Source organism: Saccoglossus kowalevskii, chromosome 2, assembly GCF_978046115.1.
Source record: "Saccoglossus kowalevskii chromosome 2, keSacKowa6.1, whole genome shotgun sequence".
NCBI lineage: Eukaryota > Metazoa > Hemichordata > Enteropneusta > Harrimaniidae > Saccoglossus > Saccoglossus kowalevskii.
This window is the reverse complement of record NC_140642.1, coordinates 17895220-17918244: the sequence shown is the minus strand read 5'-3', so window position 1 is coordinate 17918244 and position 23025 is coordinate 17895220. Positions and strand designations below refer to the sequence as shown.

At 33.8% G+C, this 23025-nt stretch overlaps 1 protein-coding gene across 1 annotated transcript in view; it reads right to left on the bottom strand.

Moving 5' to 3' along the window:
* Positions 1-868: 868 nt before the first annotated feature.
* The window catches only part of LOC100368513 (uncharacterized), a 28789-nt gene continuing 6632 nt past the window's right edge, over positions 869-23025 (bottom strand). The window contains exons 4-17 of the mRNA XM_002731401.4: positions 22024-22097; positions 20836-20954; positions 20340-20404; positions 19457-19548; positions 18547-18640; positions 18147-18306; positions 13266-13400; positions 12158-12287; positions 10938-11112; positions 8173-8415; positions 6586-6715; positions 3130-3228; positions 2053-2205; positions 869-1921 (exon numbers count right to left, since the gene is read on the bottom strand). Coding sequence (XP_002731447.1) covers positions 1803-1921; positions 2053-2205; positions 3130-3228; positions 6586-6715; positions 8173-8415; positions 10938-11112; positions 12158-12287; positions 13266-13400; positions 18147-18306; positions 18547-18640; positions 19457-19548; positions 20340-20404; positions 20836-20954; positions 22024-22097 — 1788 coding nt within the window. The 3' untranslated portion in view covers positions 869-1802. The remainder of the gene's footprint in view (positions 1922-2052; positions 2206-3129; positions 3229-6585; positions 6716-8172; positions 8416-10937; positions 11113-12157; positions 12288-13265; positions 13401-18146; positions 18307-18546; positions 18641-19456; positions 19549-20339; positions 20405-20835; positions 20955-22023; positions 22098-23025) is intronic.

Here is a 23025-nt window from a genome sequence, read left to right as displayed (position 1 = left end):
TTTTCAAAAAACAAGATGGCTGCCATTTGGCAATTTTAGATATAACCGCGAAACAAATCATCATGGACATGCATCTCAACATTTAATTTGAATGAAAACTGACAAGCATTGTCAAAGATGCCACATTTTTCAAAAAACAAAATGGCTGCCAGTTAGCCATCTTGGATTGAATCGCTAAAATCACTGCATTTGGTTGAACGAGGACTAAAAAATGGTACATGTGACAAAATCCATTGGCTTTCAAAGGTCAAAATGACCAGAGTTTATTTATGTTTATATTCAAAAAATCCTCCAGCCCATGCATCCACTAATTTCCAAATGGAGAACATCTAATCAAGTTTGGTTGTGATAGTTAAGTGAGGACACTGCTGTATATATTTCACAAATCGGCCAAATCACATGGATAACATTTATCAAGCCACTCACAAACTAAAACAACCGCAACCGACAATGAAAAAGGCAACCATGTGCATTCATCTATTCATGTTTATGCATGCTTTACTTGAAGCGACATTAATGAAAATGTCAAAATTGGTTTAATTATTTCCTAAATAGCTAAAGACAACAGCATAAAAAAAAAAATACCAAAGTAACGTCAGTTTGACACTAATTTTGACAGTCAAGGAATGTTATAATTAAAATCACTTTTGATGCAATTACATTTTATTCGAAAATATGCAAGACATTAATTTGATGTATTTTTTATTCTAAGTCCCTGGGGAAAATGCAATGAATATTCATAAGTTAATCTCTGAAATAACATTGAATACCGGTAGATTTCATTGACATGAATAAAGACACATAATAAAGAAAGCTTTCCACTCAAAAACTGCTTGATCCACACACATGTATGAAAGTGACACATTAATTTTACGTTCTATACAAATAAATTTTATTAAGGAAAACAAACACACTGAGTGAATTTAACCAGTGATTGATCTCAAATACATATGCCCATCTAAACCAGAAAGTCAATATTAAGTTATGAGTTTAAATATTAATTTTGACCTTCACTTGACATGATCCTGATTTAAAAGATATTTCAAATATCTTTTGAATTCAAAATAAACGACACATTTGAGCGTGTACACATACATTGCTACATATTGAATGGACACAGTTTTCAATAACTATGGCCCTTTCAGTAAAAGTGGTAGCTTTTAAATTTGATCTCAAATATTTATACAGCATCTGACCGCCAATAAGTCAATTGGGCAATATTAAGTAAAATCTATGAATGTGGGATTGCGTGTACAATCATGACAGCTGTGTCTGTGAATACAAGAGAAAACATATATCACACGGTATTTAAAAAGACTGCCATGTAACCACCTTTAATCAATTGTTGCTATAGCAATATTCGGTTCACTAGTAAACAGTTCTCTCTTTGCTTGACTTAAAACAATTTTGGATATAATGGACGAGATCAGATGCTGCATCAGAAGGGAGAAATAATAGACATCCGCACTGATATGCAAATACACATACTGATGCCATATTTTGTATTCAAAACAACAAGAGTTTCATGCAGTGTGACGCTCAATGATTAAAATCATTCTGTACACAGACATGATTTTAGGCTTTATTCAAATGAAGAATAAAAATTTGAATTTTAAAAACATAATTAGTTACATGTATTAATTTAAAATTTCACCCGAGATGAGAGTTGACGTTACAAAATAGCTACCCATCTCCTCATCCCACCTTTCAACCCTCATGATTCTAAAAAAAAAAAAAAAAACAGTCTTGCATTTCTTCTTGCTTCTATTGATGTCACCAATACTTGACCAGCAGATGTTTCCTCACCCTTGCATCCATGCACATATCATCAATATCGCTGACTGCGTGGAAAGACACTTCACAGGTACAAGAGAAAACGCTGGTAGTGTTTCACATACCTTCTCAAAGCACCTCACAAAAGCTGCGAGAAAAACAACACAGATAATCTGTAGTAAAGTCTACGACATTTTATCAATAATAGATTGCGTAATGGAAAATACGCACATAAAAAAAACTGTTTCGCCTCGCTGCTCCTAAAACAGCGCAACTCACCATCGTGAAGATCACTGTGGTGTAATACATCCTGGTGGTAAAATACTCTTAACATTTGCATATTTTTCCATGGCAACCCTTCTTTCTTTACATCTTCCACAATATTGGGCATAACATTCCGAAGATCAATGACTTTACTCTCATCGTGGACCTCTATAAATGAAGTGCATAGTTTATTAATTCGCAGCAGAGGAGAAGGCGACACTGAACATGTTGGTGCGTGGAGTAGAAATACAAGTATGGGGGAATTATACTGATAATTTGAGATAATGAAATCATTTAACAAATACATACAAACTCATGAAAATACGAAAAAGAAAAAAACGATGACAACAATTTTTCAAATACAGACAGTTAAAAATGAAATTTGACTACCGGTAATATAATTTGCATCTCCGCAAATTAATTCTCGTTAAAGCCATGGGGTAGCAGTTCGTTTCCTGGTTTTTCTTCATTATTTCTGATGCTCACTAACTACTGCCATAAAATATGCATAAAGTGTGCATTTTTCATGGTGTTTTAGACACACAGCCACTCATCTACTTACAATGCAAAATACTATGTCTATTCTATACATAGAATACAAATCTCAACTGTGTTTTTTTTTCTTTCCTGTTACTCTAAATAAATGATAGAAAACTATTATTTTAGCTTCTTTTTATTGTATGTACCTTTAAAGTAGCATGATTTGCTGGGTCTATAAATTGTAGCAGATTTAATGTTGCAAGGTTATTCTATAGATATTTAATTCACTGGTTTGCGAAAGAAACAGTACATTCTATGGCTAACTTTGCATTCACAACAATTTTTGAAAATAAACACAACTTATATCGATCAGCGAGATAAGTGAAAATGAAACCCAGCTAATCATTCGGCTCTACAAAGTACTCAAGCATGCAGCTAAAATGTAGTGTCACCGATTTTATTGAAAAGTATAATACAGGCATTAATCTATAAACTTTCCAACTCAACACATAGAAATCAAAACACATTTATGACGTCACGCGAACTGGAATATTAATGAGAAGGACATATGAAATAAACTGTCTCTCCTGGATTTAAAGTTGTTTTATATACCGAGTGTGACTTGCAGCGATCCCAAGCAGTCTTCCAAACTAAAACATCGTTGACAGCTTATGGTATAATTATTCCAGCCTCTGGAGCAGTCGCTGTAATCTGTGGAGTACATTAAAATACATTTGACAGTATGTATACATTTGTATGTGTCTCACTTAATGAGGTATGGGAGAGAAGGCTGTGTTTATGTAAGTTTTAGTTACCCCAGTAAAAGTATTTGTTTATTATTATTTACACCACTGGGGATGGTATATTTTTGTAGCAAACATTTTCAGTGCTATAATCATAAATATATAAGTTGAACTTGACTTTGAAATATAACCAAAGTCACCCACTCAAATGTCACATGAAATGAAAATAACGAAAAGCACATTAAAATAAATCATGGTAATCACTTAAAATTTCCAGGGGAAGGGTAATTGCTTCTTTCTTGGTAACTCTAGACATGAATTTAGGTTTTTATATTGATATAAGTGCAATAAAACATTTTGAACTATCAAAATCTTACTACACAGTTCATGATCAGAGTTTACAATAAGTCAAACAAGCATACGAATTGTAGAAATCAAATGATCTCCGGCAAAATAAAGAACCCACTGAAGCATAATGGCGGTAACATTGCAATTGGCAATCAATACTCAACAATGTCCAATCAGACTGCACAATACCAATACTGTGCATGTATATTGTTAAAGTTATCAATGCATGAACACAATCATTTGTTGGGCTATAAAGATTTACTGTCAGCCCCTGGAGTTTATATACATGTACTGTCAAAACATGTACTGTGTTTAATCCAATTAGAAGCACACATGCTTAATATGGTCAAAATGTTATATTTTAATAATCTAGCATACAATTATTGCAATTTTTGGTTTCAGTGTGTTTGAGATTTGCTTCTAATAGAGAAAATATAATATTGCACAGTTTATTTGAAGGCAATTATAACAAAATAATTTTTAGATAATTTTTAGAATTACTTTTGATTAACAATGGCAAATACAAAACAGAAATGTATGTATGAATTACTGACAATAAGTACAGATGTATTAGTCAGAGTTAAAAAAATAACTGGCGACTATAGTGCCAATGCCTTACGCATGGCCCTAGAAAGGTCACACATCCTGGTACTTTGCATGACCTCAGAAAATGTCACAAATCTGGGTATTTATGCATGACCCCTAGAAAGGTCACACATCCTGGTATTTTTCATGACCCCAGAAAGGTCACACATTCTGATACTTTTGCATGACCCCTAGAAAGGTCACACATCCTGGTATTTTGCATGACCCCAGAAAGGTCACACATCCTGATAATGTATGCATGAGCTTAGAAAGATCACATATCCTGGTATTTTGCATGACCCTAGAAAGGTCACACATCCTGGTACTTATGTATGACCCCAGAAAGATCACACATCCTTGTTTCTATGCTTGACCCCTAGAAAGGTCACACATCCTGGTACTTATGCATGACCCCTAAAAAGTCACACATCCTGGTACTTTGCATGACTCCAGAAAGGTCACACATCCTGGTACTTATGCATGACCCCAGAAAAGTCGCACACCCTCGTACTTATGCATGACCCCAGAAAAGTCACACATCCTGGTACTTATGCATGACCTCAAAAAGGTCACACATCCTGGTACTTATGCATGACCCCAGAAAAGTCACACATCCTGGTACTTATGCATGACCCCAGAAAAGTCACACATCCTGGTATTTATGCATGACCTCAGAAAGGTCACACATTCTGGTACTTATGCATGACCCCAGAAAAGTCACACATCCTGGTACTTGTGCATGACCTCAGAAAGGTCACACATCCTGGTACTTACTTACTTACTTAGATACAAATTCACTATAAATGAGGATATCTCAATCACATTTCCAAGAAAAATATATGTAATATCCATTGAAGTTAAACATGTATAGTATGTTTTGTATGATATTGGTAATTATTGCTATAATAGAACAATACTTCACAAAATGCCAGGATGTCTGACCTCGTGCATTAGACTTTTATTATTTATTTGCATGCATTTTTTTTAAAAATTCACCAGTCTCTAATGGTCAACATCTTGCATGTAAACTGAACTATATATATATATATATATATATATATATATATATATATATATATAGTTATATATATATATTGAGAAAGTCGTATAGCAATCAAAGTCTGTTGCTTTTATACAGCAATCAAGTGAAAGGTTTTGTGTTAAGGTTTCATGCCAAAGGCATGTAAGTACATGTGGGATTGCTTCCGTGTAGTCAGTGTATGAGTTTCAATTACAGAATGGCTTCAAGATAGATGTTTAGTTTAATCAAAAGCAAATGTCATCCCAGTACATGCCCCGATTAAAGGAAGCAACCAGACAGACAGTAGCGATACAATGATAGGAAACAAAATATAGCATTGAATGTCTGCATATTAAATAAAGAAAAAGAATTCAGAATGGATAGAAATGATGTATTTGCTTGGGATGATTTATTGCTTACAGGGCAAAGTGAGGAAGCTCAGAAAAAGTACATTAATATACCTGGTATGTTTAACAAGATTTTGCCGTGGAAAGTACCGGCTAAAATTTAGTTGAGAACAATTCTGACCAAAATTGAAAAAGAACATTATTACTACCGGTAACATCTAGTTCTCATGATCAACAACATAAATGTTTTCATTCCCTTCACTGATTCACAAACATTTTCTATTTGCTAAATTTTACCAGAAAACAATAGTTCTAAGTGAAATCTCATCAATATCTTGAAAAAAAAAAAACACATACCAAAATTGAACATGTTCAAAATTTAAAATTAGTTAGTAAAATATCCAAGACCACAAAAAATACTTTATACTGGAAACAAAAATAAGGACAGACATTTTCCATTTGTATACCTTTTCCTTCACATCTATGATTTGGACAATGTAAAGACTAACGTATTAACCTCAAATTCACATATTCCTGATTACTCACAAAAAATTGATATACACGAACAAGATATTGCCCCCAATTAAGTTATTTATTAATAAATAAGGTTTTAAGAGTCTATCACAAGATAACTGCCCTCTAAATTAATAAGTTGATTTGCATAGTAATAAGACGACTCAAAGTAATTAATCAAATTCTACCACCAACAGACAAGATTTTTGTTTTTAGTCTACATTTTTTTCTGTTATTTGATTAGGTCTGGGAAGTTAATTTTAGAAACTCTTTAGTGTCATCGTAAATAGTGCACATCTTCAAGAGAATCACTCAGACACCAAAATATTACTTATTTTGACTCTTTTTGATACTAGAAAATTGTCTAGGGTCTTTGACTGAAGATGCACTTCTATTAGTGCATTATTTGTCACTGTGTTTTGAATGACTTTTAATCTTTCGAAGAATAAATTCCAACCAGGGCTTCTGGCCACAGACATAAAAAACAAAAGTATAAACAACTTCAACTTACATTTCCAAGTTTGTTTGTTTGTATGAGCAACTACATGCCACTCCACTAATGCATTTTTAGGCAGTGTTGGTACAACTACATACGTCATCAGACCAGAACGGTCATTGTCATCACCACAGTAACCATTCATCTAAAAAAACAAGGAAAGATATCACAGAGTATTCATCAGCAGGTCAACACATGTGCATCTACAATTGCAGTTTACATTGTTCAAAATGAGATGTCATGATTGTACTTTTGTACTGGATACAGTACCAGAATAGTCACATGTGAAGTACTTGGGTAGTCACTGCCAACTTGACTTGATAGGACCTAATGTTAACTTGTTGAAAGTTTCCAACAGTATCATTTTGGTCAAGTTAGTTAAACTTAATTGTTACTTTCATACCTAATTCGATTTTCTATATGATTGTAATAAATCCTATGAAGAGTAGAGTTATAGTGGGAGCCATGCAAAAAATGTATAATTGTATTTAGAGAAAAAATGGTACTGGTATATGAAAACACATCAATCCCAGTTTACAGGGGTGCCTGTAAATTCAGTCTAGTAGAAGGGAGGAGAAGGGACAAAGTTACAAAACAAGATGGTACACAATATACAGATAATAGTTCAGCCACACAGTCCTTCTTAAAATGTCTACAATAAAATACCTAACTAATATGTGTTAGATATGCTTTCTATATTGAAGAGCACCCTCTAGTGGTGAAATGATGAAGTTGGTAGTTGAGCGTGGTAACTGAGCGTCTCAGTTTTCACGAAGAAACGAGTTGAGCGTACGCTCACTTTCAAAAGAAAGTGTGGAAACAAACAATGGAATGCTCAAGTGCGCTCATTTTCAAAAGTAAGTGTGGGGACAAACCATGGAATGCTGATAATGTAATGAAAGCATGGACGTCCATGAAGAAAGCTACGCTCAGTTTAACATGAAGTCGATACAAGTTCGTTTCAGAGGTCCAACTTAAGTTAAAAATTCCAATTTGGATATATAACATATTCACGTGAGGGGATGTTTGTTAAAACAGAAGCAACCATATTTAATTAAATATTCACGCAGTTTGAACCCTATGACCTTGTAAGATGGACGCGTCTGGTAATGAGAGACTACGCTCACTTTTACAAGTAATGGTAGGCCTGGAAACAACAATGGAATGAGGAGTGCGTGTGTCTGATTTCAAGTAACCACAGTAGAGGAACTGTGAAGTAACCATATATTTAATAGTAATAAAGATGCAACTCTGACGTTTGTTTTGTCTTGAGTGTGTGAGCTTGGAACCAAGCAATAGAATAGAGTGCAATGGAATTGAATACAATAACAGAATTGTATTATGCAGTCGTGATATTCTCTTCTCACTTGGTGTTCTTTAGACAGGAACCTATATTATAATACATACTAGTATTCAAATATATCTAACTTTTCAAAAACTATAGTTTGTAAGAAGAGTAGGGCAGTTGAAGTGACCTAAACATCTTGTGGATAACTTATGCTGCAGAAAGAGAGTACATGTATTTGAAAATTTGTTTTTATAAAAAAAAGTTAGTATTAATTTAATGTGTGTATAATACTTGTATCATGAATAATAGCATACCAAATCAATTTGTTCCAGGGCATAGTTCCATTCCCTCTTAGCCACGGGTATAAATGCTTGATTTGTGACGTAACAAATACACTGTAGCACATGAGACAAATCAAGTCTTGGATTCATGGCAGATAGCACTCTACACACACTACGTAGTGATAGCCTGGTCTGGGGATGAATACCGCCCTCTATCAGCTCCATTGTGCTGGGACATAGTCCGATCTGTCCAGCTAAGAAAAAGGCATTACCCAACTAAAAACAAGAATGAATGGATGTCAGTTAGAGTTCAAGTTTGTCCCCAAATTCAATTTGGATATCCTTTATTTAGTTTACAATATACCGGTACATTGAGCCAAAAAAAAAACTGAAAAATGATGAGGTGATGTGGTTTAAATTTTTTTTGTATTAAGATTATTTAATACCACTAGTTAAACATTTGACATTCATTAAATAATGCTTTTGAATACATGCATTAAAAATTTATTTATGGGCAAAAAAAACAACCTCAGAAACAAAGTTTCAAACTGACACACATGATGACCAGAAGCAAAAGCCATTTTTTTGTTTCACGTTAGTTTACTGACATTAACATATTTGTTATCACAATTGTAGTCATATTTTAAATAAATTTTATACAGCACATCATTAATTTTAACTTGAATCTAAACCTGTATAAAAAGTATTTAAAATATTCAGCACCATGAGTTTGTAATTTAAAATGGATGCTGAAAGTAGTATGGCAAAAAGAATAACTAATTTCATGAAAAAGACATTTTTCAAAAAATGCTTCCTTGAGTTGCTGCAGTAAACATTAAACCAAGATTCTTTTAGGCAGTATCTGAGAAATCTCACAACAAATGGAAAAACAAATTTTTGGCAGATATGATTGTTTTTCTTTATATATATATCTATATATATATAGCAATGTGCCCTAGATGTTAATATAACATCAGAATTAAGGGGTTGACCATCAAAAACTTTTTAAAAAAAATCAATTCTACAGGGAAAATATATTTATAAAAAAAAAGCCACCCACATTTTAGAGAAAACATTCTCATAAAAAGAAATATCAAAGAAAGCTTAGAAAGAACTCCCGTGTGCTGAGAGTATTGAAGACACATCAACAATTAATTCAAAATTACTTGTACATGAGATATTGATGGAAAAGCTGAAAACTAATTATGTAAATCAGATAACTAATGTGAACAGAACAGAACAAAAAAATTATGAATTATTAGAGAATTAATATTAATCAAAATTAATCAGGCCTGTCTATTGTCCTAGAGCATTTATGTACCAAATTTTATTCAAATGTGATGATCAGTAATTGAGATATCGGTGTTAATTAATTATGTTAATTAGGTGATTAATAATCATAAATATTTACCAAAAACTAATTGGGTTTCTGCATAGTTCTCTTTAAAAGTTTCATTAAAATCCAATTTGTGGTTCTTTATATATCAGTGGAACATTATGCAAATTAGGTAATTAATATCCAGGTGTCTGCATAATCCTAGAAGATCTATGTAGCAAGTCTCATTGAAATATGATGATTACTACTTGATATATCAAAAGCTGAAAATTAATTAATTATGCAAATTAGCTAATTAATATATACTGATATTACCCTAAAAACTATCAGGTCTGTGCAGTGTCCTATGACATCTATGTACCAAATTTCATTGAAATGCGATTACTAATTGAAATATCAAAAGCTGAAAATTAATTAGTTATGCAAATTAGGTAATTAATATGTACTCATATTACCCTAAAAACTATCAGGTCTGTGCAGTGTCCTATGACATCTATGTACCAAGTGTCACTGAAATGTGATGATTACTACTTGAAATATCAAAAGCTGAAAATTAATTAATTATGCAAATTAGCTAATTAATATATACTGATATTACCCTAAAAACTATCAGGTCTGTGCAGTGTCCTATGACATCTATGTACCAAATTTCATTGAAATGCGATTACTACTTGAAATATCAAAAGCTGAAAATTAATTAATTATGCAAATTAGGTAATTAATATGTACTCATATTACCCTAAAAACTATCAGGTCTGTGCAGTGTCCTATGACATCTATGTACCAAGTGTCACTGAAATGTGATGATTACTACTTGAAATATCAAAAGCTGAAAATTAATTAATTATGCAAATTAGCTAATTAATATATACTGATATTACCCTAAAAACTATCAGGTTTGTGCAGTGTCCTATGACATCTATGTACCAAGTTTTATTGAAATGTGATGATTAGTACTTGAGATATCAGTGGAAAAGCCGAATATTGATTAATCATTATGCAAATTAGGTAATTAATATTGTACAGATTTTTACCCAAAATCTAATGAGTGGTTCTTTAGATATCAGTGGAACAGTCATGGAACAGCTAAAAATCAGCTAATTATCATGCAAATTAGGTAATTAATATGCATGGATTTTTACCAAAACCTAATCAAATCTGCACATTGGCCCAGAGCATCTATGCACCAATTTTCATCAAAAACTGATGTATGGTTCTTGAGATATCAGTGGAACAGACGGACACACACACACACACACACACATACATACAGACACACCAACTGCAAAGACTCCCTTTTTGTGCTTCGCACACGGGAGTCAAAAATCAAGCTCAAATTTATGCAAAGAAAAAATATAACATAGAAGCTCATTCATATCTCTCCTCTCTGCCAAGTTTCTAATGGTCAAAGCTTCCTGCAACGTTTTGTAGGAATATAATGCCATAGATTATTTTATAATACCTGAATTGCTTGACTATATGGTCCCAGGTTTGCAGGAGCCCAATGTGATAGGCTCTGTACATGCATAGTGTTCCTTGTCATAATAACATTCTCACTGATGTCATCTGGTGGCTGATACGCCAAGCAATCTATTTGCAGTATGGATGATCCAGGCAAGTCAATTTCAACACAAACCCTATAGGAAAAAAAGTCAGCGTTATTAGAGCAGTGGGTTGTCAAAGCAGCAAGCGCAATCTCTTCATTACCCCCCCCCCCCTGTAAATAAAAGCTACCCCCTGTAAATAAAAGCCACCCCCCACTTTTGCGCAATTTTTATAATTGGGGTCACGCTGCTGCAGGACAAATCTGCAAATGCATCATGGCGGAAAGTGATTTTCATCAAGAGTTTGCAAACGGTCCAACACATTCGTCAGTGCCACTGAGTGGAGATAATGATGAGAATTTTGACTTTGACTGTGTTCCTACAGACTCTAATGTTTTTAATTTTGTAAATTCTGGTGGTACGTGATTATTATTGTAATAAAATGTGCGTATTTTTTGTGATCATTTCTGTTTCTTCATTGTAAAAATCAATGACCAAGCAACTAATTACGTAATTTGATTTCCCCTCCAAGACGTAATTACCCCCCTCAATCTGTCACATGATGAATCAAAATTTTCATTTGCATTCTTTTTTGAGATGGCGCTCGAGTAATCGCTCACCCCTACAAAATTTGGATTTTCTGAGTTGAGGCCCCTGGGTGCTGACGCGATCAAATACGATATATATACGGGAGGGGGGGGGGTGTGGTGTGTTAAAATAAATCCAGATCTAGTCACCCAGACAAACTGCACGTGTTACCATGTAGATACACTGAAATATGCTTTTACAAATAAAACACCATAAGAGTGAAGGATTCTCACTCACTCAATTCGCACATGATAGCACATGCAACAAATATTAGTTTGAAATTCATCTTTAATATAACATAATGTATTTATTCGTATCTATATGTTGTCAATCGTTCTGTTTACTTTATGTTTTTGTAACTTATTTGTGGGGAGTGGCTTATTATAGGGGTGTCGTCAGCCCATGCTACAACCCAGACTTTGGTCAAAATTTTAAATAAATAAACGATAGAGCAATACTAATGACCCTAACACTGTTAAATGTTAAAAGTTTGTAGAGCATATTCAAACATATTAGACAGAACGGTATAAAGTTGTATGTGGTTGTCTACCTGACTGGTGGATTGAGAGTAAAATACTGACAATACATAGAATTGATGTCTTTAAACATTGCCATATCTTTTATATATAAATGTACTAAGAATATATCCTCCATGACCATCCCTTCCTTTGTTATTTCAGCTACAGAATAAGGAGAAAATACCATTATTAAACTATGTGTTACGATTGTAAAAACATCTGTCAAGTAGATTAAACCATGAAAACAAATTAAAGACACACATTTGGGACAGGAATGCACTAAAACTCTGCTATAATGAAGAAATAACAAGAAGCCTCTGGGCTGAGATAGCTCAGCTGTTAGCAATGCACATTTCAATTAAAGAACTGAAGATATCATTGGAAAATGAACAAATCTGAGAAACATCTACATCAGGTACCCATATGTATAGTATCAAAGCAATCAGACTTATGGTCTTCAAGAAGAAGTAAAAAATATCACTTTTTACCAAAAATGACAAAAATATTCATCAAAATAAGAGAATTAACGATATCATCCTGAAATGAACAAGTCTCAGAGAGATCTGCCCATGGTACATGTACACCAAGTATCAAAGCAATAAGGCTTGTAGTTTTGTAGTGGAAAAAGTAAAAAAGTTGACATGGACAACGGACGATGACGGGACAATCACTAATATGATAAGCTTCGCTTGACAAAGTCGACAAAATCCGATCTAGAGTTATTAACCTCAAATATTTGCATTTAGCATATTTTCCCCAAAAAATGGCTGTCAGCAAAGTAGGATGTAATGCTACAGTGAAATAAGTACACCCCTTGATTTTTATTGTTTTTGTCATTTATTTGACAGAATCTTTCATCATTCTTTAACAATTTCCAAATTTTCTACTAGAGTAGTTACGGTAATTGCATCCAGCCTTGAATGATGAGACATAATATAGATGAAATGTAGTTGCACCAAGTCTGAATCCATTTACTCATCAAAACCCAATAGAGAAAAATAGAATCAAATCTGACTTCATCAAATGATAACCAATTATTATCAAGTCACTGACAGTTGACCTCAGATATTCTCTGAAATTAAAATGTCAAAATAAATTCTTTACAGTAAGGAAGAAGTATAGTTTATGTGACAGGATTACCTTTGAGTCTGTCCATAGCATTCATTGTAAGTTTTCCGATATCGCATTCTTCGTTTGTGTCATCTTGAACAGCAGTTATTCCAGAAACAGACAGAAAACCATTCCCATGATTACAGACTATTCGATCTGAACAGTCTGAAAATCAAAAAGAAAAAATGCATTTTAATTAATAACTCTTAATTTGGCAAATTGAAAACCTAATTTGCTGTGTACATCAGTGTGATATTAATATCACAATTCTAAGCAATTACATTGAATGAAATCCAAAACAAGTGTCTTTGTTTTTGAATATGTCGCACCCATAGTTTTCTCCAGTAAACTTTGGGGCAACAGTCCCTTCCTACCCGTTGTTGTGAGGTTTTGCAAGTTGTTGCCTCATTTTGGTAGTTTGTATGCTGTGCTCAACTTTGTGTAATAGCGACATGCCCCGTTTTCATGAATGGTCTCTGTCACACGCAACGTAATATTACCGTAATTGGTATAGTACAAGTGTGATGGTTCAAATAACAAAATGGCAACAGTAACAAAAAGACTTCCCTGGCGGCGATGATAAAATACGAACACGGAGCCAACAGATGAGGTTTCAACTGGTACTGGTATTATTATACACTACTCCAATAACTAGATACTTAAACTCCAATACAATTCAATGAGATCTCCGATCTGATCTCAGTGCTGAACAACTCCCCTATATATACCCACACTGTCTATAAATAGACCATTACATCAGCATACCAGTACATAATGAGTCTGGAACTTACTACAAATTTCTAGAATGTTCTATTACCTTCTATTGCTTCCTACAGTGTCCTATTACCTATTCAACCAACTTCTAAAAATTCCACCCTGACACAGTACGGTTCTAGAACATTCACAGTCACACGGAAGTGGTGAACAAGTTTACTATTCAACACTGTCATGTGATCATGGCAAACCTGGTAGGAAACAGTGCTTGTAGAATCTATGCAAGGTCGTTGTGAATGAGGTGAATCGCGTGCAGCAATGGGCTGAAGACGCTTCAATGGCCCCTGGATCAGAACTTAGTGAGAGGGACGAACAGCGCGAGGAAGCAGGAACGAACCGCGCGAGGAAACAGGGATAAACAGCGCAAGAAGCAAGGACAACAAAAACAGGAAGGACAGGAAGCAATGAAAACGCTGTGGAGAATAGTGAGTGTAGGACAGGCTCATCAAGACCAAAACACTGCACAGTACATCAGTTTGTATTGTCTGCGCGACCAGTGCTTGTAGAAATTGAGTCAGACTTGTTTGTGATACAGCGCAACGCATGTGAAGTACGTGTGTACAAAGTCTAGTGTGTGAAATCTTGCTATTCCCATGGTGCTGCGTATTGTTGTTTTGCCTCGCCGTGACAGAAATCCCCCAGGAAATTGCCGCTTATGTGATCTGATGTGAAAAGCAGCTGTGTGTGTGTGCACACATGAGAGACGCGATTGTCTTGTTTGCTCAAATGTCAGTTTGATGTTTCATATTGCTTGGGATCACTTGTGTATGGTGGTGTCAGTACTTGAGGATATTTTACCCATTTGTGTTTAGTTGGATTTCTCCAAAAATATACATTTGTGCCGTGCGGATTTACTTTTGCGTTTATCGATACTACTTTTAGGCAGCTGACATTATACGTAGCAAGACTGTACGCGTTTGTGTGAGCGAGTGGCAACAGGTTGCATGCTATTCTATATAGTGTTATTTTCTTTACTTATTCTGCAGAATTATTTGTATTTCATTCGAGTGTGGCAAGTTTACCAGTCTGAATATAGCCAATTTATGTGTACCCTGCCTACATTTGATATTATTGAATATAGCCAATTTATGTGTACTTTGCTTGCAATTCTAGTATTTCTCCTACCAGTTGGTTCACCTGTGTGTACCTTATTGATGTTTTTGTAGTATTGATAAAAGTTTGATTAGCTCTGAACCCTATGCGAGTGGGTTATGAATTTATTGTGTATCTTTAGCGTGTATTTCTAATTATATTGTCACCTGTGCTGTGTACTCATAGCAGTGCAAGGCTTATTGGGCTGCATTTATTGTGATATTGAGCTTGGGTAGTTGTTATATTATTATATTATATCACCAACATAGTTATTATTGACTGCTGCATTGTAGCTAGCTACGAGCTGAGTTTTGCTGTGCATTTTATACAACATTTGTGTACTATTGTGTACTATTGTGTACTATTGTGTACTATTGTGTACTATTGTGTACTATTGTGTATTATTGTGTATTATTGTGTACTATTGTGTACTATTGTGTACTATTGTGTACTATTGTGTACTATTGTGTATTATTGTGTACTATTGTGTACTATTGTGTACTATTGTGTACTATTGTGTACTATTGTGTACTATTGTGTACTATTGTGTATGAAATTTAGCACATTTTGTTGATATTTTGCCTTATTTATTAAATGCTCATGTTGACTTGTAACTGAGATTTTGTTGTTAGCCTATTGCTTCCTGTGCTGTCCTGTATCTGTTTTGAGTCATCACCTCAACCCATCAAAGCATTTTTGAATAACGACTCCTGACACCACGAATCGCCCCTGAAGATAAAATTCTATTGTATAATCTCACAGGTGGGGTCCCAGAGCTAGCTAGCCCTACACCAACAGCAGAGGAAAGAAACGAGAAGTGCGACAAATACATATGATAGAGCCAATAAGTACAAGTCCCTGATTTTGAATATGTATGTCAGAACCGGAAATACAAGTACCTGATTTTGAATATGTCAGAAGCAAAAGCAAAAGCAAAAGTCCCTGATTTTGAATATCTATGTCTGAACCTGTTTTAGACTACATAGACTAGAAAGGCGGCTAAATGTCTTTTGAAGACCAAATAAAGCTTAGAAAGTACTCCTCAGTACTGAGGGAATTGAAGACATGAAATAAATATAGAAAATATTGGAAGCTAATTAAAAATGTTAGGACTTTGTTGAAAAATCACATGCAACCCCATAACGTATTGTATAAATGAGTATATTTCTGAATCATAATTAGTCATTTCACAATCGCTCTATGATTTAAAAAATGTGAAAAATGTGAAAAATCATATATAATAATATATACATCAAAAATAACTTGTCTATGTTCTATGCTGGAATTGCTAAAATTGGAGAATTATGCAAATTAGATAATGAATTTATTTGTCTATTAGGCCACACCGACTTAATTTTATGGATGACATCCGCGCGCTCATTAGTTTTCGCCTGTTCTCAAATAAAAAAAAAAAAAAAATCTTTGACGACGAGTCTCCACAGATCGGTTTTCTGTCCGGAACTTGCTGACTCATATTGTCGCAAAGCGCCGACTTGTCGTAAAACTCGTTTTGGATTACCTCAAAACCAAACTCCGCACAGTTAGATGTGCATTACGTAAAGCGCAAAGACCTATGGGAAGGAGATTGTCACAAAACATGCCAATTTTGTCATAAATGATCCAACATGGCGACCACACCACCAAAATATGTGAGCATAAAAGTTAAGGGATAAAACGGAGGGATTGTTGTAGACTGGTACGCAACTGACGTTGGCCAGGGAGATGTGACGTTTACACAGCAATACGAGAGATTGGTAGCGAGTTTCGCCCAGACAACTTTAAGGACATACTGTCCAGAGTGGCTGTCCCGTGTTTCTTCTGCAACGATGAGAGAAATGGGAGAGAAGTGGAGGTGTATGGTGGCCTAAAAGTTGGTCAGGCGACAAGTCAGTTCGGTTGCTTTGTCCGCATTGAAGTAGACAAAACTGCAACGAAAGCAGCGGAAGCTCCTTGGCCAAAGTCCCCTTTCAGGGAAAAGAAAAGTTTCTTATTATTTTTTTTTCATTTTCTGATTCAGATAATTTGCTTGCACACACAGTAATATTTTGATCATATGATGCATTTTCATCAAGATACATGTACATAATTTTCTGCATCCAAATTTTGTTTGACTCTCTGTTGGTGTTTTTTTTTTTTTTTTCCCTCAATATCGAGCCTCTTGTTACATAGTTGAAGTAGTTCTAGAGCATTTGTGTCTACACTTAGTCTATCTGAAGTGTCACTTTAAAATCTGTAGTTTGAATGTAAAAGAAGTTAATTTCCAGGTTGCTGTTGACAAACATAATGTTCATTTTTAATTAATTTTTTTTTTCAATACAACACAGTAAGTTTTTCTTTATTATTGAGTTGATGTGTATGCCTTTGGCAAAGCTAACATCTGCCTTATCCTCTTGCCTTTTCAAAATCAAAGGTGATGATACCTGTGACAGTAATATAGTACGAGATGTGTACATCAACATGTGCCTCCTACAAATCAAGACTTGTTGTTTTATTTGATACACTGTGGTTCAATTCGTAATAACAGCTCCATAGTCCTGTGGTTTTAGCAGCATTTTTTTTTTGGCAAGATTTTTTTTCTTTTTCGCCCTCTCGCATTAGTTTTGGGGTCTTCAGAGGATGTCATCCATAAAATTAAATCAGTGTGGCCTTATTATGTACAAAGTTTCATTGAAATATGTTTCTGAAGATAATAGCTAAAATTGGCTAAATTGTTATGCAAATTATATAATTAAAATCACAGTCAACTGAAAAGTAATCAAATCTGGATATTATCCCAATGCATCTATGTAAAACTGGAATCTGATAACAGTTCTAGACAAGTTACTGGAATTACTAATTATTGGCTATTATCATGCAAATCAGCTAATTAGTATGCACAGATTTCCACCATATTTTAATCAGATCTGTGCATTACACTGATGCATCTATATTCCAAGTTTTCTTGAAATATGAACAGACAGGGAAACTGCAACAAATGTAGGAAGAGGGAGTGAACTGTATTTAAACAGAGATGTACCGGTATTTAGACTGAGCTTTCTGACTTACCCAACTGCTGTGGTGTTCGTAGCTTGACAAGGGGCTGTGAACACGGTAAAGTGGTAGGTTCCGGAATTTGATCATTGAAAGGAAATAATTCTTCTATTAGCTTACAACCCTGTTTTATTGGTAGACCCTTCATTCTCTCAAACATACCGAGACTTGTGTCCTGAAAGAAATTTAGACAATGTTATTGTCAGCTGTGTGATTTACTGATTTCATTGAAAATTGCAGCGACCTCAATATATACTTATACACACTTAAATTGACATGCAGTTAAAATGATATGTGGAGCTTCCTCTTAAATTAGCCTTTACATCGAACATTCTTAAACCAACATTTTACCCCCTTAATATTAAAAATGTGTAATCTGGACAAATTTAACCTTCTCCCAACTAATCCTACTTACAATTTTCTTATCTTCCAATGTAATATTCTTGAGTCGGAGATAAGCAACAGTTGCGAACGCATCGTCGGAATGGATCACTTTAGTAGTTTCATAGCTGAGGATGGAAACATAATATATTGTCTTCATGTTCTGCTCAAAACTTATCATGGAAAATAGCAGTTATTAGACAGCATCTACCAATATATACCAATCCTTATTGAGTAGAGTTAGGGGCAAATTCTCATGTCATATAGTTAGTTTAGCCATTTTTAATTAGCTATTCTTTTTCCAATGTAGTTTGTTTTGTATTATTTTTATATATAAAATATAAGCATTTGTAGTTAACTTGATAAAAATTAAGATATTTGTGTGATATTATGAGGTTTTTAATATGCAGAATGACAGTATGGTGGTTGTATCGACCAATGCAATGCCATTCCAAACTGCCAAAGCACATTTGGGCTTTCTTTTGATACCTTATTATACCAGTAATACATTTCCCTTTTAGCCAGGAATGCCAAGCAATTAACAATGTGATTCTATTTTCATCTACATCATTGTATCTGATGTAAATCGATCAGTTATAGTGGTTTTATGAGCAGTTAAATCCAATTGTTTTCACAGCCAGATGTATAATAATATAATTATGCAGGATTACTACACCACTAAAAAGTGCCAGGATGTGTGACCTTTAGGGGTCATTCATAGTACCAGGATGTGCGACATTTAGGGGTCATTCATAGTACCAGGATGTGTGACCTTTAGGGGTCACACATCCTTATATTGAAAAGAGACAATAGCATTGGAAGCTGCTTTTTTTATTGTCATCATAATCATGTTTACCAATAAGATATGCATATAATTAGCATCTAATTAGCTTACATTTATGTTTATAATCAATTTTCAACGTCATTAAAAATGCTGTACTCACACAACAATTTTTTTGTTGAACAGTGGACAATCCAGTGTGAATGTTTCATATTCGCCTCCCTCGCCACACACATTTAATCCATATTTTAACTTCTATGAATAATAAAAAATATTACACATAATTATACCAGCAGCTGGTACGCTGAATATAAAAAAATGAGAACAAAAGACAGATGACATACTCTGCACGAAACTGCCAATAAAAGCTGACATATCCCGTTGCCGGTACCTCAAGCATAGGGAAACCAGTGTATAACATGTGTTACTTAAGTCTAAATGTACAATAGTCTGTCAGTACAAAGTATGATGCAATACGGATAATGTGGTATTTCCAGAATTACAATTACATTTGTTAAAGTTGTCTCACAAAATACTCAATCATCTTAATATTTTGAACTGAAAAATAGATTGTACAGTTAAAAAAAAAATGTATCTATAAAGTTCTTAACTACATCAACTGTTGCTATCTGGTAAGAGATACCAAATGTAGCTTTGGATTTGACAGAGAAAAATGAGTTAAAGGAAAAAAAAAATAAAGTAACATTAATTGGATGTGTTTTCCAATATACTGTAACAATACTCGATTGGTTTAGAGTTTCGCTATTTTCATCATATATTCATATATACTTTACGTTTCCATGGTGAATTAGTGAATTAAAAACCTAGTGAAATGACCAATTATCAAAATTAATAATTTCACAGTATTACGATACTATCTATAAATAGCATATTTACACAGAGCACAGATATTTTAACAAAAGTGGTACATGTAAAAAGGTTGGCATAAATGATTCAATGTGATTTTTTTTTTCTATTGAAGGTGAGCGACTAATAGAGATAATGATATAAGTAGTTATTGCAACTAGGCAGTAATGCATTCTTACCATATCACACATATGAGGATAGATTTCTTCAAGTGTTTTACCCAGGTGTTTTGACGGCTCCAATCCTACACATATAACAAATAAAACAACTGTTTTAAACTTCCACAAACAAATTGCAAATTATTTGACAGACAAACTGTGCTTTGTACAAAATTAATAATTTTCATTACGACTGTCCTGCTATTTTAAATAAGATCTTTTTTTTTTTTTTTTACCTGCCAGGTCTTAGACATAGAGGACTTTTGAAATTAGGTTCTGGAACAATATTAGGAAAAACTCAAGCTAAAAAAACTAAAAATATTTTCAGTAAATTTGATATTGAAATTTTTATTTATAAGCATTTTAATAGTAATTTTTAATTTTATACATACTACTAATTATTGTTTGTTTTTGTAATGTTGGTCATGCTGTGTACTTTTTTATCAGATCTGATAGTGGCTATGCCCATTGATAAAATAAATATTGGATTCTGCTAAGAAGCTCCCTTACCCCTTACCTAGAGCAGCCACCTTGATGATTATGGCTTTGACATTGCATGCTATCATTTCCAATAATAACTCCTGTTGATTTCTTCTCCATAGATATGACACTGCAGTTAAACCCAGTCTACTACATCTGAAATAGTAAAACATTGTTATATTAGTTTAAAGAGGATTTGTTAGTGACTACACGATGATGTAATATTGACTGAATATGAGTTTATGTTCAGAAAAGATCATTTCTTAATTGAGTTCTTTTAGAAGAACAACTTGAAAAAAGCGTGCATAAACAAAAACATTACATTTATTACCGATATATACTGGAGCATTATGACTCATTTTGTCCATCATGAAAGCACATGTGCTGGTAAATACAGTGAATTAAGATTTGGACCGTAAAAAAATTTTCATGTTTCATTTCACTGTCTGCGCGTAGTAATATTGGATAACAAATTATTCAGATTTGTTTGTTTCTTGGCCTTAGGCTCTGGGGAAAATCCTTCAGAAACAAAATAAAACATTGTTTCGACCAAGTATGCAAATGAGATCATTATGTAAGGCAATGAAATCAAACATATTTCTCAATTTATGAAAATTTATGTGCATATACTGCCACAAAGATGATTACGCTTATTAAGCACTATATTAATTTTACCTCCAAGTCTGTAATAAAATTCATCAAAGTATTTTAAAATATATATACCTAGATAGATCTCAAAATTAGTATGCAAATTTGGTAATTAATATAGAACTGTGGATTTTACCCACATACCTGTAACCATATTTCAAATTTATATGGAGTTTATGAAATACAATTTTGTAATTTATTATTAGGTAAGTTAATATACAGTGATTTTGAACTGAAATAGGTAATTATAATTTATACACATTTCAACCCCAAACTGAGGTTCATCTCAAAGCACCTTTGTATAATTTCATTAAAAGATATTAACTTTTTGAAATACGGTATATCAAGGAAGAATAAAAAGAACACCAACCTAAAATTTTCTTAGCACTATAAATGTATGTACCAAGCTTTTTGAAAATTTGTTGCGCAGTTCCCAAATTCAGTGGAACAGTTGTCATATAGGCAAATTCAGTAAATAATAATCAGGTCTGGCATACATAAACAGAATACCTTGTGCCTTCAGCATGTGGGAGTCAAAAACTGACATATGTATGGCTAATAATAATGCTATACCTACACACTCTCAACTCTGACTCTTTGGTAATCGGATAAAACAGCGCCAACTGACACTCCCTCGAAGTCTATATCTTTCTGAAAGAATAAATACAATATGAAGACTTTGTTATGCTCAAAGTTTTAATTCAATAAAATCACAAGCATCAGAAAACAAGTGACATCATTACCTAAATGAACATTATTGTAGCTATATACATAATAAACAAACATTTTATTTTAGGAAGGAATATCTAATATTTTGTCAAAACTAAAACCGAAACAACATCAGAAGTCACCACTGAATAAATGAGTCACGTATTCCTTGATGTACCATCTGTGTGACGAGTGTGGGGGTTGGGGGGGGGGGGGGTTTGGGGTTGTGTGTGAATGACATTGATGCCATTTAGGTCAGCAGAAATATACATAGTAAAATGCAGATATTTTTACCATACCTGCTTCAGTTTTGTTCCAAACATGTTCATTCTGTATTGCAGTCATCCATGTTATGTTCAAAAGTTTATAAAAACATGACATGCATGGCACAGTCCCAGTTAGTTATCAAATTTTAGATATATAGTTTCGTTTATAGTAATATAGCTGGAATATAACCATGTCAGGAATATGATAATGATGATTGTTTAACATTAAAATGATTGACATTTATATCTGATCGTCAAACAAGTACTTTGTCCATATTGGGAGATATTGCTCTGGAACAGCATTAATTAAAACAAAATCAGCCATTTTAAATACATGGATATATCTATAACATGATGTATAACGAATATATAAAATTTTAACATAATCAGTCAAAGCATGTCAGAGATATGGCTTTAGAAGCCCATTCATTAAACAAAATGGCCGCCAGTCAGCCATTTTGAATCCAATCTGAAAAATAAAATGACGAGCATCAGGAACCCGTCTAATGTCTAATGTATGTACCAAGTTTGAACAAAATCCATCCATAAATGCCAGAAATGCTTGATTTAATGATTGTTTAGCACAAAATGGCCACCATTTGGCC